This window comes from Linepithema humile, chromosome 6, assembly GCF_040581485.1.
Source record: "Linepithema humile isolate Giens D197 chromosome 6, Lhum_UNIL_v1.0, whole genome shotgun sequence".
In the NCBI taxonomy this organism is placed as follows: domain Eukaryota; kingdom Metazoa; phylum Arthropoda; class Insecta; order Hymenoptera; family Formicidae; genus Linepithema; species Linepithema humile.
In genome coordinates, this window is record NC_090133.1 from 5,541,925 (window position 1) to 5,560,622 (window position 18,698).

The 18,698-nt window shown below is 34.4% G+C and overlaps 3 protein-coding genes across 4 annotated transcripts in view; 2 read left to right on the plus strand and 1 right to left on the minus strand.

Moving 5' to 3' along the window:
- Positions 1-18,698, plus strand: part of disco-r (disco-related) — a 378,404-nt gene that overhangs the window by 7,647 nt on the left and 352,059 nt on the right. The window lies entirely within an intron of this gene.
- On the minus strand, positions 912-4,116 carry LOC137000672 (uncharacterized). Its single transcript, XM_067358004.1, has 3 exons — positions 4,027-4,116; positions 3,595-3,935; positions 912-3,275 (listed from the first exon to the last, which is right to left on the minus strand). The coding sequence occupies exons 1-3, from the start codon at positions 4,052-4,054 to the stop codon at positions 2,973-2,975; spliced, it is 672 nt and encodes a 223-aa protein (XP_067214105.1). The 5' UTR covers positions 4,055-4,116; the 3' UTR covers positions 912-2,972.
- LOC137000786 (uncharacterized) lies at positions 10,115-12,399 on the plus strand. The gene has a single exon (XM_067358248.1). It carries the CDS (start codon positions 10,638-10,640, stop codon positions 12,198-12,200), a length of 1,563 nt encoding a protein of 520 aa, XP_067214349.1. The 5' UTR covers positions 10,115-10,637; the 3' UTR covers positions 12,201-12,399.

An 18,698-nucleotide genomic window follows, 5' to 3' on the forward strand; every position in this document is an offset into this window, starting at 1 on the left:
TTCAATTGATTTAATACACAACTTTGCACACATTGAATTTATCTATATATAAATTTGAAATGAGCAAACAGTCTCTAATGTTGAGTGAAATGAAATACACAGTAAAACGAGATATTGAACATAAAAATAGGTAAAAATAATATATTCATTAGATCGAAAATCTTTCTATAAAGCACATGAAAGTATTTTATTTATATTATAAACATATACACATGCAGCACATGTATAATATATGCAATGAAGCATAATGTTGCATTGGTAGCCTACGAACTAAAATTATAAAAATACATTTATTTATTATGAATAATATTGTTAACATTTAACCTACAATATTTCATTTGACTCAACTTGCAAACTGCTCACTTCAATATATATATATATGTATGTAGAGGAAGGGAGGGAGAAGGGGGGGAGAGAGAGAGAGAGAGAGAAAAATGTGGATAAAGTGTGACACAAGGAAACTTTTCTATTGCTGAAAATTATAATATATAGGTATAATTATAGGGATCAAAAATAATCATTTACAAAAAATTCAAAAAATTCGCTTTATTTTTATACTTTTATATATATTTATATTATATAATTTCTTTGAAGCAAATGTTCTTCTTTGAATGTTTCGCAAAATACATTTTCACAAAATACATTTGAATGTTTCGCAAAATACATTTTCGCAAAATACATTTTCACAAAATACATTTGAATGTTTCGCAAAATACATTTTTATAGAATATATTTTTATATTATAACTTTTCAAAATACATTAAAACATAAAAAAAATTATATTATTCCTTATTATTAATCAGACTTATCGCTGTTTATTATTTATAACAAAATATCACTGTTTATCACTGCAATAATTATTGCAATTTATCATTACATAAAAATTATAGGTCTATCCTTTTTTTTCAACATATTTAATGCATACTGTAATTTTATATTGGTAAAACTGTTTTTCGCACTGTGCGTCATTGTTTTTATTATTAGTTGCAAAATAAAATATACTTCCTCCATTCTATATTATAGTATACATTTCGTCTTTATTTATGTATAGAAATTTCAATACAAAAATAAAGGTGACATGTATATCATAATATAGAATGGAGAAAGTATATTTTCTTTTGCAACTAATTAATAACAAAAAAAATGGCACACGGCGCAAAAAACAATTTTACCAAAATTAAGCGAAAATAAACTACAACCAAAAAGGTACCAAATTGTTAAAAATTATGCAAAAAAATTATAGACCTATATTACAAATAAAAAATGAAACACAAATTGCAGTGCCAAAAATAACACAAGAATAACACAAAGCATTGCAGTGTCAGAAAAAAAAACTGTTTATCGCATCGTGAGCAATTTTTTTTATTATTAATTAGTTGCAAAATAAAATATACTTCCTTCATTCTATATTATAGTATACATTTACTCTTTATTTATGTATAGAAATTTCAATACAAAAATAAAGGTGACATGTATATCATAATATAGAATGGAGAAAGTATATTTTCTTTTGCAACTAATTAATAACAAAAAAAATGGCACACGGTGCAAAAAACAATTTTACCAAAATTAAGCGAAAATAAACTACAACCAAAAAGGTACCAAATTGTTAAAAATTATGCAAAAAAATTATAGACCTATATTACAAATAAAAAATGAAACACAAATTGCAGTGCCAAAAATAACACAAGAATAACACAAAGCATTGCAGTGTCAGAAAAAAAAACTGTTTATCGCATCGTGAGCAATTTTTTTTATTATTAATTAGTTGCAAAATAAAATATACTTCCTTCATTCTATATTATAGTATACATTTACTCTTTATTTATGTATAGAAATTTCAATACAAAAATAAAGGTGACATGTATATCATAATATAGAATGGAGAAAGTATATTTTCTTTTGCAACTAATTAATAATAAAAAAAATGGCACACGGTGCAAAAAACAATTTTTTTTTTAGACACTGCAATTCTTTGTGTTTCATTAATTTGGTTTCTAATATAGGTGTATTATTTTTTACATGTTTTTTAATAATTTGGTACCTATTTGGTTGTAATTTATTTTTGGTTAATTTGTAATATAGGTGTATAATTTTTTACATAATTTGTAACAATTTGGTATCTTTTTGATTGTAGTTTATTTTTAGTTAATTTTGGTAAAACTGTTTTTCGCACCGTGCGCCATTTTTTTATTATTAATTAGTTGCAAAAGAAAATATACTTCCTCCGCTCTATATTATAGTATACATTTCGTCTTTATTTATGAATAGAAATTTCAATACAAAAATAAAAGTGACATATATATCATAAAATAGAATGGAGGAAGTATATTTTATTTTGCAACTAAAAAATGGCACACGGTGCGAAAAACAATTTTACCAAAATTAACTGAAAATAAACTACAATCAAAAAGGTACCAAATTGTTACAAATTATGTAAAAAATTATACACCTATATTACAAATAAAAAATAAAACACAAAGAATTGCAGTGTCAAGAATAACACAAAGCATTGCAGTGTCAGAAAAAAAAACTGTTTTTCGTACCGTGAGCAATTTTGTTTATTATTAATTAGTTGCAAAATAAAATATACTTCCTCCATTCTATATTATAATATACATTTCGTCTTTATTTATGCATAGAAATTTCAATACAAAAATAAAGGTGACATATATATCATAAAATAGAATGGAGGAAGTATATTTTATTTTGCAACTAATGAATAATTAAAAAAATGGCACACGGTGCGAAAAACAGTTTTACCAAAATTAACCGAAAATAAATTACAACCAAATAGGTACCAAATTATTAAAAAACATGTAAAAAATGATACACCTATATTAGAAACCAAATTAATGAAACACAAAGAATTGCAAGAATGACACAAGAATAACACAAAGCATTGCAGTGTCAAAAAAAAAAAAAAATAAAATCTTTATAAGAAAATTATTTTAGTAAGAGTAATGACTCTTTTACCAGTAACTGTATGGATTGTATGAATTGTATGATGTATTATACGCCGGTGGCAGATACTGTGGCGGATACTGTGGCGGATACTGTGGCGGGCACGGTGGCGGGCACGGTGGCGGGCACGGTGGCGGGCACGGTGGAGCATACGCTACACCGTACGGTCCAGTGTACGGTGGAGCGTATGCTCGAATACATGGAGTATGCGACGGAGCGCACGGTGCAGGATACCACGTTGGTGTTGGTATCTGCTTCTGTGCTTTCTTCTGCGCCGTGCGCAATTTTTTCCGTATTAAGTTGTTGATTCTCTGCAAAAGATACATAACATTACATATATAGAAAAATAAATTTCACGTGTTTCTCTCTCTCTCTCTCTCTCTCTCTCTCTCTCTCTCTCTCTCTCTCTCTCTCTCTCTCTCTCTCTCTCTCTCTCTCTCTCTCTCTCTCTCCTCCCTCTCTCTCTCTCTCTCTCTCTCTCTCCCTCTCATTCTATCTATCTATCTATCTATCTATTTATCTATATATCTATCTATCTTGCATGTACATGTGTACACGCACACATATTGTACATGCACACATGTATACGCACACGTGCATACTGAATAAATAAAAATATGAAATAATTACCTTATCAAAAATATTTTGCTTTGCTCTCTGACCATGTGTTGTGTTGTGCCACCTCTGTGGCACAATTTCGGGCGCCTGAACGGGTTGTCGAGTAGGCGCCTGAACGGGTTGTCGTGTAGACGCCTGAACGAGTTGTCGGGTAGGCGCCTGAACGGGTTGTCGGGCAGGCACCTCGATGACTTCCTGCACCTGAACGGGTTGTTGGGCAGCCACCTCAACGGACTGTCGGCCAGGCATCTCCTGGACGGGAGACACGTGCACGTGTGGCGAACCACGTGTTCCCTGTACAGGAGATGCCTGGCGTGTCGTTCTCGCACGAGAGATTTGACCCTCACTTCTGGCTGTAACAGAAAAATTTGTAAATTAAATAACTTTATTTTTGCACACAATATATATGTAATGCGTTAATAATGAAACAATAAAAGTACTTACACTTTCGAGTCACGCTTCGCCTATCCATCTTGGTAGCGGCAGGGCACACGGTCGGGAAGTGAGCGGGAAGAATGCCGGGCCGAGCCAAGCCCATCGTGCACATGGCTGCGCAGAGCCCTTTGCGCAGCATACATAGCGGTTCTCAATTACGTGCGTATAGGGCTTTACCGGCAACAATGCAGACGACAATTGCATAATCATTTTTACACAATAATTTTAACACACACTTTGGTATATATTTCTTCGTGTACATATTTTTTCACAGATTCACAACACTGATGCTTATATGCATAAGGCATATTTAAATTTAATATTGTAATTATATAAATTTCATGATATTAATTAAATGAATAATAATATTGTACATTGGTTGCTAATTGCAAGTACTTCGTATAAGTGAATAAATTTTAATAGCTTTGCAGTATGCAGATTTTTTCTGATTAAAATAGACATTATTAGATAAAAAAGTTATATATATAACATTTTTTGCTCGCTCGCTGCTTCTCATTCTTCTGCTTCTTGCGTATTACAAATAGAAAAATATGAAAAAAATGTAAAGTTACAACAGAGCACATGATTGCAGTAAAGAAATGTCATGTTCTTTCTTTTTTCAAATTACAATTTCTTGATATAAACAGATTAAATAATAGAAATATTGCTAAGCTATAAAATGAAATTTGTTTGTGCTCAATACTTGCAATTAACAATCAATGTATAAAATTATATGTATTTTTATTTTTTATTATTTTATTGTTTTGTAAATCTATTGAACATATTATTCTGGACACTTTTAAAGTCCGTGTATAATTTTTTTTGTGCAAAAAGTTTAAGTAACATTCGAGTTTTAGGCACCGTACAATACTATGTCCGCTACTGCATTTAAAAACAGTAGAGCACACATGTGTTGTGCCTGCACATGCCGTGAGCCTTTATTTATTATCAAAACGCTATTAGAAGTGTACCGTGTTCATTTTTTATCTGTGATTTTTTGTGAGTTTTGTGAATTAGTGACTTATTAGTGATTAGTGGATTAGTGATTATTAGACAATTAGACAATTCATTATTAGACAATTAGACAATTGTACGTTATTATTAGTGATTAATTATTAGACAATTTTGGAAATGGGAAGATACTTGAAGAGAGGCAAACTAAGTCTTACTGCTCACAGACTTTCTCTAAGAAAAGGATTTAGAAACAGGTGAGTTATTGATCATGATTAAAAAGAATTGCTTCAACATCGATTAATATTTTTATTTTCTAGTTACAATAAAACGGTTCAATAGCTTGATTATGAAAGTCTCCATTATGATAAAACGATTGTGAAGCAATTTATAAATAAATATTAAAATACTGATTTATTTTTAATTGCAATATATGAAAAAAAGCTTTAGAGTCAAAACTTTATTTTTGATTTTTAATAATATATGTTGACAACATTTGTAATTGCCAAATAATCGTTTAGCAAAAGAAAAAGAATTATGCAATGTCCAATTACTGGATTCATGAATGAAATTTTATACAATTTCTTGGTAATTTGTTTATTATGAGATGTTGTCATCTCATTTTAATTGTAATTGAGGACGCGGATCAAAGAACTCGCTCTGCGCTCGAAATCGTGTAAAAACATTGTCCAAACGTCAGAGCATGAAAATTTTGAAAGTCGCAAAATTAATTTTTCTAATAATATAGGCTTGTAGAGAATGACGAGACGGAACTTTTTTCTATTTGCAGTTTTTTGGTTCGATGCTTATTTTTAATAATAAAAATTGAAAACTGACAAATTTTTATCCCCAAATTCAATAAGATTTTAAGATATAAATCGTCGTAATTTGGCCATATCTTGTTGAAATTGTTTGAAATTTGGTATATGCATGCAGTATAGTCTAGCGATGCCTACAAAACAATAAAGAAGCTGAAAATCGCCTATTATTTAATAATAATTAATTGAAAATTGAGGCCAATCGGTAACCACGTTTTTTTAGTTTCGCCGACAAAAAGTATCGAGGGAACTTGAAGTTTGAAACAACTTCCAGTGAGACATTTGTTCCTCACTATTGAAGGAAGATTTCTGGAAATTTTCAGATCGATTCATTGAAAATGTGCGGAAATATGCATTTTGTAAGAAAACATGCGACGCCGCCAATGATAGCTCCGTGACCGCTGAGCACCATCAGGCAGCGTACTCGCCGTTCGGCTTTCCAGGACTCGATTTTATAATGATTTTTTACAATTTTAACTATTGTTATTTGTTAAATTACTATCGTCCTACAGACCGCGTCTCTGGAGTGTGTGTGAAATATTTCAAAATAACAATAATAAAAGTGTTTAATTAAGGAACCATATAAATAATAGTTCGTCATTTCAATATTTCGTGGGGAGTGAGCGATTGTTCATTGTATAACTATTAAAAAATCATTATAAAATCGAGTCCTGCAAAACCAAACGGCGAGTACGCTGTCTGATGGTGCTCAGCGGTCACGGAGCTATCATTGGCGGCGTCGCATGTTTTCTTACAAAATGCATATTTCCGCACATTTTCAATGAATCGATCTGAAAATTTCCAGAAATCTTCCTTCAATAGTGAGGAACAAATGTCTCACTGGAAGTTGTTTCAAACTTCAAGTTCCCTCGATACTTTTTGTCGGCGAAACTAAAAAAACGTGGTTACCGATTGGCCTCAATTTTCAATTAATTATTATTAAATAATAGGCGATTTTCAGCTTCTTTATTGTTTTGTAGGCATCGCTAGACTATACTGCATGCATATACCAAATTTCAAACAATTTCAACAAGATATGGCCAAATTACGACGATTTATATCTTAAAATCTTATTGAATTTGGGGATAAAAATTTGTCAGTTTTCAATTTTTATTATTAAAAATAAGCATCGAACCAAAAAACTGCAAATAGAAAAAAGTTCCGTCTCGTCATTCTCTACAAGCCTATATTATTAGAAAAATTAATTTTGCGACTTTCAAAATTTTCATGCTCTGACGTTTGGACAATGTTTTTACACGATTTCGAGCGCAGAGCGAGTTCTTTGATCCGCGCCCTCAATTGAAATATGTATAGAGCGATGGTTATTATTAGTCAATTGATTTTCTCTTCATTTGTTAACATTGTAATATCTTTATTTCTTAAAATTGTAGTTTGCTTTTGTACTTGCTGCTGTACTTTCAGTATAAAATAGAAAATGAAGACTTTTGACTCTGAAGCTTTGATATTGTTACGCCTGTGCTTTTCGCCGCTGATGCTGTGTGTTACAGCTGACGGACCGATCGATATTATTGATCGGTCCGTCAGCCGTAACACAACATCAGCGGCGAAAAGCACAGGCGTTACAATATACTGTCATTTTATTAATAATATTTTTTGCAATTACCAGTTTTATTTATAATTTGCATGTTTTTATAACAGATGTTGAACAAATTTGGAAATTTTATTATACAATTAAAATTATTTATGTAACCTTTCCTCAATATAAAGCATTTTATTATATTTTATGTCATAACAAGTATAAGTATAAACGTGCAAAAACTAAAGAAAATTTAATTATTTAAAACTTTTTTATATTAAAAGTTTAATGAATTTTTACATATTAAATATTACAAGATATAATAAAATAAAAAATAATTTTATAACAGCTCTTTCAACATGTTAAACGTCAGTTATAAGAACATATAGTAATATTTTTTTTAATGTTTCAGAAAGTAATATAAAAAATAGTCAAAATCAGCGCTCGGAATTAGTTGTACATTTCGAGCCGATTCCCGAGACGATGCCTCCTGTTCCCCTACTACCGCCCGGCCGCTGGCGGCCGAGCCGCCGATAGCTCTGGCTCCGGAGCATTTTATATAAGAAACAGGCTGGGTTGTTGAGACATCTCTCAGGAAATCGTAACATTTTCTTCGCTACATAAATAATGTTTATTTTTATTAATATGTATATATACATTCAAAATAACCAGATGTCCTTGCAATGCCATATTCTTGAGCGAATTCTGAGACGATTTTTCCTTTTACAAAATTTTGTCCGAAGCTTAGTTTTCGAGTTATAATTGAAAATAGGTAGCAATTTACGAGTTCGGTACAATGGGCAGGCAGGGACGCGCAACGTATAATGAGACTGTCAAGTGTTTACTATCGTTTCATGACGCATTGCACCGTCCCTGTCTGTCCGTTGTATCGGACTCGTAAGTAGTAAACTATTTTCAATTATAAGTCGAAAACTAAACTTCGGAAAAAATTTTGTAAAAGGAAAAATTGTCTCAGAATTCGCTCAAGAATATGGCATTGCGAGGACATCAGGTTATTTTGAATTACCCTGTATGTATATATATATATATTTTTACATTATATATATATATGTATAAATGAAAATAAACATTATTCATGTAGCGAAGAAAATGTTATGATTTCCTGAGAGATGTCTCAACAACCCAGCCTGTTTCTTATATAAAATGCTCCTGAGTCAGAGCTATCGGTGGCTCGGCCGCCAGCGGCCGGGCGGTAGTGGAGGAACAGGAGGCATCGTCTCGAGAATCGGCCCAAAATGTGCTACTAATTCCGAGCGCTGATTTAAATAAACTTTGATATTTACATTTATTGTACGAATTTTGTACTATTTTTTACAAGAGAGATTAGTCTTCTATATTAAAATAAAATTAATATTTTTAATTAAGTTTTAATATATATAAAAAAATTTAGTTTGTAGTCTTCATACTTTTTGGAAAAAAATAGTAGTTTTGAAATATCAAAGTTTATTTTAATAATTGTTTTTTATGTATTTTTTGTGCAATACTTTTTAATGCAACTACAAAAAATAAGCAATCCTTTCTTCATTTTCATTTTATGAAATTATAACAGGATGTTCAAAAATCTCGGCACAGCAAAATATTTCGACAAATACACAAGATATGAAAAAATCTTTTGGACAAAAATTGTAAGGCTGAATAGAATGTATTTACTTTGTTTTTTTTACTTTGACTTTGGGTGAAGACATTTCAAAGTTTTCTGTCATCTTTAGTTTTTTTAATGAAATCAGCCTAATTTTGTTAATATTAATAAATTTATCGCAATATTCGATGTAAAAAGTTATAAGAGTATAAGTATATATTGGTCAAAAACGAAATACTCTACGAAATAGTTTATACCTATAAATTTGATTTAAAAAACGATATATTTAGTACAATATTTAGTTTTTCATAATCTTACCGTAATAATTACATGCATAGAAAAATGTTATGTTATTTGGTGCAAAAAATGCGTAGTTAATTTTAAACCAAAATTAGCATTTATATATTGCGTACTTTAATATACTTTTCTTACAATGCGTTTTCTTAGCATCAATTGTCGTAAACGTTACTTCGTATTTTGCATATTTTTCGAAATATTTACCTGAGACAATGGGACATCCTGTATATAGTATATTTATTAATGTTATGTATGTTATATAATACTTGTAAAAGTAAATTTAAAGCCAGAGGCGGTTTTCTCGTGGGCTGGTTATAGAAAATAAGCCAGAGGCGGTTTTCTCGTGTGCTGGCTATACAAAATTGCCAGAGGCGGTTTTCTCGTGTGCTGGCTATACAAAATTGCCAGAGGCGGTTTTCTCGTGGGCTGGTTATAGAAAATAAGCCAGAGGCGGTTTTCTCGTGTGCTGGCTATACAAAATTGCCAGAGGCGGTTTTCTCGTGTGCTGGCTATACAAAATTGCCAGAGGCGGTTTTCTCGTGGGCTGGTTATAGAAAATAAGCCAGAGGCGGTTTTCTCGTGTGCTGGCTATACAAAATTGCCAGAGGCGGTTTTCTCGTGTGCTGGCTATACAAAATTGCCAGAGGCGGTTTTCTCGTGTGCTGGCTATACAAAATTGCCAGAGGCGGTTTTCTCGTGGGCTGGCTATACAAAATTGCCAGAGGCGGTTTTCTCGTGGGCTGGCTATACAAAATTGCCAGAGGCGGTTTTCTCGTGTGCTGGCTATACAAAATTGCCAGAGGCGGTTTTCTCGTGGGCTGGCTATACAAAATTGCCAGAGGCGGTTTTCTCGTGGGCTGGCTATACAAAATTGCCAGAGGCGGTTTTCTCGTGTGCTGGCTATACAAAATTGCCAGAGGCGGTTTTCTCGTGGGCTGGCTATACAAAATTGCCAGAGGCGGTTTTCTCGTGGGCTGGTTATTATAAATACCATACATTATATATTATATAATGTATGATATATTATATATATCATAAAATTACAGACCTATTTGACTAGGTATATAAATAAGTACTAAATATGGAATTATTATTTAAAACAAATATAAGAAAGGATTGCTTTTTCATTAATGACGATTTTATTCATTGTTAGTTTCTTTACATTTTTTTTTAACAGTAATATAACAAAGTTTGAGTTTTTGTTGAGTATGTGTGTGTAGTATAAGATACATCTATTTCAAATTTGTTTTGCATATATTAATGATTGATTTGATTTTGCAGGCGTCAACAGTTGAAGCAGTTAAAAGAGGTAAGTAACGCACACAAAAAAGAAGGCACGCTTACTAATGGTATTGACAATGAATCTTTGCGTGCGGAATTGCACGACGTAACAGATTCCAAAGTCACAACAGAAGTAATGCAGTGTCTAAAACAAGAAGAAAATACGTCAGATCCAAATATCGACGTAGATAACGACAAAGATAACGATAGTTTTGTTATCGATAACACGGGCCTTTTGGATGCAAATGCAATCCAAGAAAGTATGCCCGTAGGTCGTAGTATTGTCGACACTACTTTTATGTTAAATGAAATACATAGAGTTTTTGACAATCATGCGCGAGGAATTGAGTGCCAATTTAAAGATTGGAAACTCATTAATACTCGTCGTCGTGGATTACTGACTCAATTTTTCTTCAAGTGCCAAATGTGTCATTATACAGACAACATATGGTCAGAACGCATAGAACCTAAGCAGATGGATATCAATAAAGCTGCTATAAGTGCAAATATAACAGTTGGAAATGGTTATGCCCAACTGGAAGAGTTCTGTGCGGGTATAAATATCCCTTGCATGTCTGAACGCACTTACATTAAATATCGAGAAAATTTAGTCGATGATTTTACAAAAACAGCCATGGAAAGTATGAAAATGGCTGGAAAACTTGAAAAAGAACTCGCCCTGGAAAGGAATGACACCATAAATGGTATTCCGTATATAACCGTTGTAGCGGATGGTAGTTGGATGAAGAGATCATATGGCACCGCCTATGATTCACTTTCTGGTGTTGGTGCCATAATTGGTTACCGTACAAAGAAAGTTCTTTTTGTTGGCATCCGCAACAAATTTTGTACGGTGTGTGACATGGCGGAGCGAAATGGTTGTGAGCCACGTAGTCATAAATGCTACAAAAATTTTGACCGTAATGCTAGCTCGACACGTATGGAAAGCGACGCCATTGTAGAAGGTTTTAAAAATAGCCTTGAAATGCATGGATTGATATACAGAACAGTTATTGCTGATGGCGACAGCAGTGTATATCAGTCTATAAAAAATAATGCACCGTATCGCGAACAAATGGTACATGTACACAAAATTGAGTGCACTAATCATTTGTTTCGCAATTTCTGCAAAAAACTGAAGGCTATTTCGGAGATAGTTCAGCCAAAGGAAAAGAGAAAACGTGGCTTTGTACAAATACGAAATGTTATAAAAAGCAATATTTTAAAAATACGGCAAGAAGTATTACAGTCAGCCACCCAACGAAGGGAAGAAAAACTTCCTCATCATAGCAAAGCTACGGAATTACAAAAAGATATTTTGAACATTCCTAGCCATATTTTTGGTGAGCATAAAAGATGTAAAGAACGTGGCCGTATGTGTGAGGAAAACTCTGAGAAAATAGAAAATTATGTTCCGTATTTAAAATTATACGGTTTATATCACCCAATTGAGAATGCTGTTATGCACTTGAGCTGCTTTTCCGATAGTTTGTTATTAAATGTAACAAACAATCCTGCAGAATGGTTTAATTCCATAATCTGCAAAGAAATAGGTGGAAAGCGTATAAATTACAAGGCCTACAAGGTTCCTACAATGCTAGAATTGCAGGAGCTGTTGTGCAGTATAATACACAACAAGTGCTTACGCAAGTATATGAAGGGATGGGTAAAGATGTTCCTCCGGTTGTTGAAAATCTAGAAAAACGACGACAAATAAAAATATCGAGAACTAAAGAATCTCGAAAAGTGCATGGCAGGCAAAAAAATTCAAACGAGAGGCAGGAACAGATTGTTATTATGGCCCACAATCACAAAAGGCTGATCTTCCGCCTAACGTATACCAACAACTAGAACAAAATCATATAGAAAAGTTGGTGGAATATGCAGAAAACAAGCAAAAAATAGAACAGGAAACAAGAGACCAAAGTGAATGTGAACTATGGCATTCATTGAGACGTGAAATGTTAACGGCATCTAATTTTGGAACCGTTTGTCGCATGAGGCCAACAACGTCTTGCGCAGCGACTATAAAAAGCATTTTGTATCCTCCACACATAGACACTGCAGCTATGAAATATGGTCGTGACATGGAGGAAGTCGCTAGAAAGGAATTGGCTGCAAAGGTGAATAAAAAAATAACACCATGCGGGTTGTTCATTGATTATGAAAACCCATGCTTGGGTGCTTCTCCCGACGGACTTATTGATAAAGATGGTCTAGTGGAGATTAAATGTCCTCAATCAGCTGAGAATTTAACAGCTGAAGAGGCCATACAAAAATTGCCTCAATTAAAAGGCATATTTGACAAAAAAAATACTGATAAAATGAATCTGAACCACCGATTCTTTTATCAAGTTCAAGGGCAGTTGAACATAACACAGCGAAAGTATTGCGTATTCGCAATATGGACTCCCAAAAGTTTAAAAATGTTAACAATTAACAGAGACGAAGACTTTTGGAAAAGTGAAATGCTACCTTTCCTAATACGTTTCTATTATGACTGTATGCTTCCAGAAATCTTGGATAGCCGTCATAATAGACATATGCCTATTAGGAATCCACAATATATTATTAACGCTCAAGAGAAATTGTCTCAAAAGAAATTGAGCCACGAACGACAAAGTGAGCAACAAAATAAAAAAAGCAAAGATATTGTAAAAAATAAACAGTGCAAACTGAACGTTTTCCCAACAAACGTAACAGACATTGCTGTTTCTGCAACTCTCGATACAGAAGAAGATAGCGATTGCATCATAGTCAGTTATTCAAAGTGTAAACAAAATCTGACAAATGATGAAATAGCAAAACGTAAAAAAATTTTAGATAAAACAATTATACTTCTTACTGTTGTGAGAAAGAATGTTTTGCCTGCACAGAGCCTATTGAACGATGAATCATTAGATACATTCTTGCGCATTGTTAGAGAAACATCTTGTTTTGAAACGCAAAGCGTTCAGTACTTGCAGTTTCCTGAATTAATAACAGCCAGTGATAGCGATAATAGCCTACAAATAATTGGAGGCAAATGTACTAATCACTGGCGATGCATTTTCTTCGATGGCTCCAAATTACATGTGTATGACAGTTTACCTAACTGTACATACGAAAAATTGGCAAAAAAAGAGAAAGATTATATTCGCAAACGTTATCCAATAATAAACGTAAGCGATATAATATTCCAAAAAGTTCAATCACAACCGGACAATACATCTTGTGGAATTTATGCAGCTGCTTTCGCTACAAGCGTAGTATTAGGAAAAAATCCTTGTGAGGAGAAATATTCAAATGACGTTGAGCACATGAGACGTCATTTAATGAATATTATAGAAAATAATAAGCTATCACTTTTTCCCTCACAATAAGTTTTTTCGTAATATAAGAAAAAGAATTGGGTTAATAAAATAGCATTTTTTTATATTATTACAAATAATATCAATGTGTATTTACACTTAAAAAAAAATTGCTTTATTATTCACACAATTGTGAGAGAACATTTTGTCAGCACAGAGCATACTGAACAGTGAATCATTAGATTCTTGCGCGTTGTTAGAGAAACATCTTGTTTCTAAACGCAAAACGTTCAGTATTTGCAGTTCATATACAAAATTGGAGGGACGAATAGTAATTATGGTTGCGTCTCACAAGAATGGGCGGCGGATGGGGCCCATTCTATTTTCTGTTTTTCATATTTTAAAATATTTTAATAGTCTATCTAAAGATAGCATTTTGTAAAAAATATGTCAGAGATGTACTGACGTTATCAATAAATTAAGCTAGAGGTGACTTCCTGGCTATTTATTATAAATATGCATTTCTCGTTCTTTGTCTTTACAAAGAGAACATGACGATTGATCTGCAAATATGTCATGAAATTATTAATAAAAACAATAATATTTTCTTTTTAAAATTTTATTGCAAGGCAATAATGTAATTATACAACATAGGCATAAGTAAAATGTCTAAAAAATGTGAGTTAAACACGATAAAATATTTTATTTGACAAATATATTTCTCATTCTATCAAGAGACACGGTAGTGTCTCGCGCCAAGTTCACGCGCAGCGCAAGACCGACCGTGTATCTTTACGCGAGCCCGAAAGTTGAGACGAGCCGAGATTATCGGATCTCAATAACGGCTGGGCCGATTGAGTTGGTAATAGTACATTGAACTGGAGAAAATATTCATATGCTTTCCTTGTTTTTATTTGTGATAAACACAAAATAAATAATTTAATTAATAAATTTATAGAAACATATATACTAATATTGAATATATATTTTTCTTAATTTTTTTATTTTGTACAATGATTGAAAAAATATATGCTCATTATTTCAATCATAAGTATAAAAAATACAAAATAAAGATTACCATATTCAACATGTATATATCTATATTTATTAATTTATTATGTATTACGTATTTATTACATAAAAGTAAACGAAAGCGTATTACATTTTTCCTCTGTAAAATGTATGAATATTATATATATATTTTAAAAATCATATTTCGTCACATTTAGTTCATGTTTATTTGACACCTGCATATGCTATGTCGTCTTATACATTATATTACAGCCTTGTATCGGAATTACGGACGAGGAAACAAGCGTGAGCGCCGCGTCGTTTGTTTACAAACAATCCGACGACGCAGATCAGACGTCAGTATGTGTGTGTGTGTGTATGTGTGATCACACACACAAATACGACAAAACGGTCGGTAATACATTTTTAGTACCATCGAAATGATGGCGCTTTCGCGTTGGAGTTCGCCCGTCACTTCAGCATCCTCTTAAGACTCTCTCGTGACATCAGGCTTAATTGTTAATTGATTTTCGCTAACTATTACTCGCACATTCCGCGTTTAATCCCGACATTCCTGATTACAATATAAATAAAGAAGGAAAATTATTTCCGCTGCACTGACACAGTCATTAAGAAAATTTATTGAGCAATTTTTCAATTTGTATACACAACATGTAAACTTGTTCAGAATTATCTTTTCACTGTGTAAGTTCCGTGAAGCTACTACTGGCGTTAGATACCCGAGAGCATACTTAAGCGTCATCGCGCTGACATCCGGGATTCCTCGCGAGATTAACTCGAGATCGCCGAGCTCTCTCGTGGCGGAAGTCGCATGCACGCAGTGCACGTGTCACAGGTGGCAGGAGTCAGGATATCTACGCGGAAGTGCAACATCGCCGGTTGTCGTGTCGCCGCGCGACGGGAGTCACCGTGCGTTCTTTCTCTCGCATCTTTCCCCGGAGAATTGCTCCTGCGAGCAGTAGTGATATCTCTGAAACCGATATTTGCAATTTCCAAACAAATCAGATGCGAACGTTTGTTTTCGAACATATTGGTCTTAATTTTTACAAAATTTCTATAATTGCAAAAATTAAATTAACGTCAGATATCTACACTTATTCGTTAATGCTTATATTATTAATATTATCTTATTATAACTATAAATAAAATATAATTACATTTCGCGATTTTTAACGCATGTGTAAATTAATCTTGAAAAAATGTCGCGAGAAGTTGATTGCTAAATAACAAATCGATCGACACTTTGGAATAACATCAAATGTTCGACCACGCGCGAGAATATCGGTGCCGTCACTACCTGCGAATCGTCGCTCCTGTGCCGCGATGGTTTTGTTTCGGAGTCGAGACGTGCTCGCCTCGTCGAGAGACATTGATTCATCCTAGTCTTCCATGAGCGCGCGTGTGTACACGTGTGTTCGCCAGGTGTACACACAGTCGTGGCTACATACGCGGTGTCTCGAATCTCCAGTATTATCTCTTTAGCTATCTGAATTTTTTGATGAATTCGGAGCCAATTTAATAGAAAATAGTTATTGGAATTAAACTTTTATAATTTTCACTTCCTTTAAATTTTTATTACATAATTTTAATTATATTCAGATTTACTCAAAATTAGGCGAGACGTTTATTTCTATTTATTGAAACTTAATCATACGAAGATCTTTTTTTTTAAACAAGATTCGAGATAGAAAATTATAAATATATTAACATCGGAAATACATTTCCAGTCTTCTTAATGTGACTTTTAATATGAGAAGCTAGGAAAGAACTGTGACTACAAGACACCGTGTATATACGTATCGTCCGTGCTCCGGGCACGACCGATGATTATCTCCACGCTCGGTTTGAGCCACAAAGCACGGCAGTCCCACGCACGCCTTGTCGAGTTATTAATCGCCACATAATTCTACAATTACAAAGGTTAATCCGGCGTTTTCACGCTTTGCCCGCCGTGGGTGCTGCGACATCGGGCGGTCGGAGAGAGAGCGAGAAGGAGATGAAGAGAAGGAGAGACTAAGAGATAGGCACAAGGGCACGGAGAGCGAAGCGCGAAAAGGAGAAAGAACGGTCTGGTGGCCGCTCACGTTGTCGTTAACTCAATCCACCACTTGGTTTGTCACTTATTTTCGATCGTAACCTTTAGCCTTCGGCTTTGCACCCGATGTTGTCGCAATTACGATAAATCCTGTGTCTTATCCCCTCGAGCAAAGCAACGCACCGCTCGCATGATCTATCGCGCGCTCGCGAGCAACGAAGATACGTTTGGCGGATGATTAATCGCAAACGATTGCCGGGAATCTTTTCTGGTTGATTCCACTTTCTCACTGTGTTCAATTTCCGTCGAGTTCGTTTCATAACATTTGCCATTCATCTTCACGAGTGGACATAAAATTTAAAAAAATTGAGGGCCTTGTCGTAAGGAATATTGAAACGTTATTGACTATTTTTATTTCATTAATAAAATAACAACCAGAATATTACACGTTTATGATATTTGCAATTGTAGATATTTTATTTCAATAAGAAATTAAATAGATGCTTCAAGATTTTCGTTACCAACTTTTGTCAAATTAATGTTTAATTTAGAAATTAAATGTTTTATGATAAATTCTATTAGATTTTTTGAAATGTTCTTTAATATTTTGTTTTATTCGATATTAAGATGAAATATTAAGTCGATTATATGTCGCCATTTGGAAATTTCTTACTGCATTTCATGAATTAGTATATCATCTGTAAATACTGCAGCTTTATAAATTAGATACAACTGTCCAGGAAGTTTGTAAGCCGCTTCTCTTTTCAAGACGTTACATAAATCTTTCTTATTCATCGACTAGTTATTACTAGCGGTCGTTCGTGCAACGCGCGGTAGGGCCGCTGTTAAGTACGCTGTTAAGAATGATCCGGGTAAAGGCGGAACGGCTCAGCTATCGGGAACGCGAGCGGCGGGACCATCGATAAGAACGTCGGTTTTATCACGTGCAGCTTCTCACCTCCCAAGAAGAAACTCGCCCCCGGGGTGTGCGCGACCATTCACGATCGGTGACACCGTAACTCGCGGTGTTTCCGCGCCGTAATTCACCGTGGCCAATACGTAATGCGCGCTCGAAAGCGTCCGGGCTCATTTGCTGCGTGGCAGCTCCCGTGAAAGGAAGGATACAAAAGGATGCCGAGGGAGGGAAAGAGATGGACGAAAGGGCGGAGAGAGACGAACAAGCAGGAAAGAAAGACGGACACGAGGCGATTTGCGAGCATCGCTTTTACGGGGAGAGATGATTTAAGGCCGTTACTACTCCGCGCCTCGTTCGATTTGACCTCTGCAGAATTCCATCCAGCGCGCGGAATGTTGCATCGCGCACGCTGGATACTGGATTTGCCGCGTTTCGCGGCGATCGCACAACGTTAACGCGAAATTAAGACGTTTCTGGCGAGCGATTTCTTCATCGCGCACATACGAAATGCCGGAGCGAGCGCGTCGCTCGTCAATGAATTGTCTTGCGGGATCGACAAGTGCTTGTGAAGCCATTTCTTCCTATTCTTTTACGCGCGGTGTTTCCGCGCCGGATATACTCATTAAAAGAAAATTATCCGAGCGCAATATGGGCGGCATTACAAGTGATATGCGCTTAGCGCAGGTGTAATAGCACGGGTATGACGTGTTCTTTAACGAGCTTCGCCTCATATTTATTGGCAATTAATTTAATGACACAACGTTGCGCGACGGTATGACATAAAGTAATAATGACGACACAGTCCGGTCCAGGATCTAACCTTCATGAGCGTGATCTCAGTTGTGCAATTAATGCCGGTCGAGAATCGTTTCCGTATCGATACACGCGGTATACAAGGTGTTGCCGAAATGTTTGGACAAACTT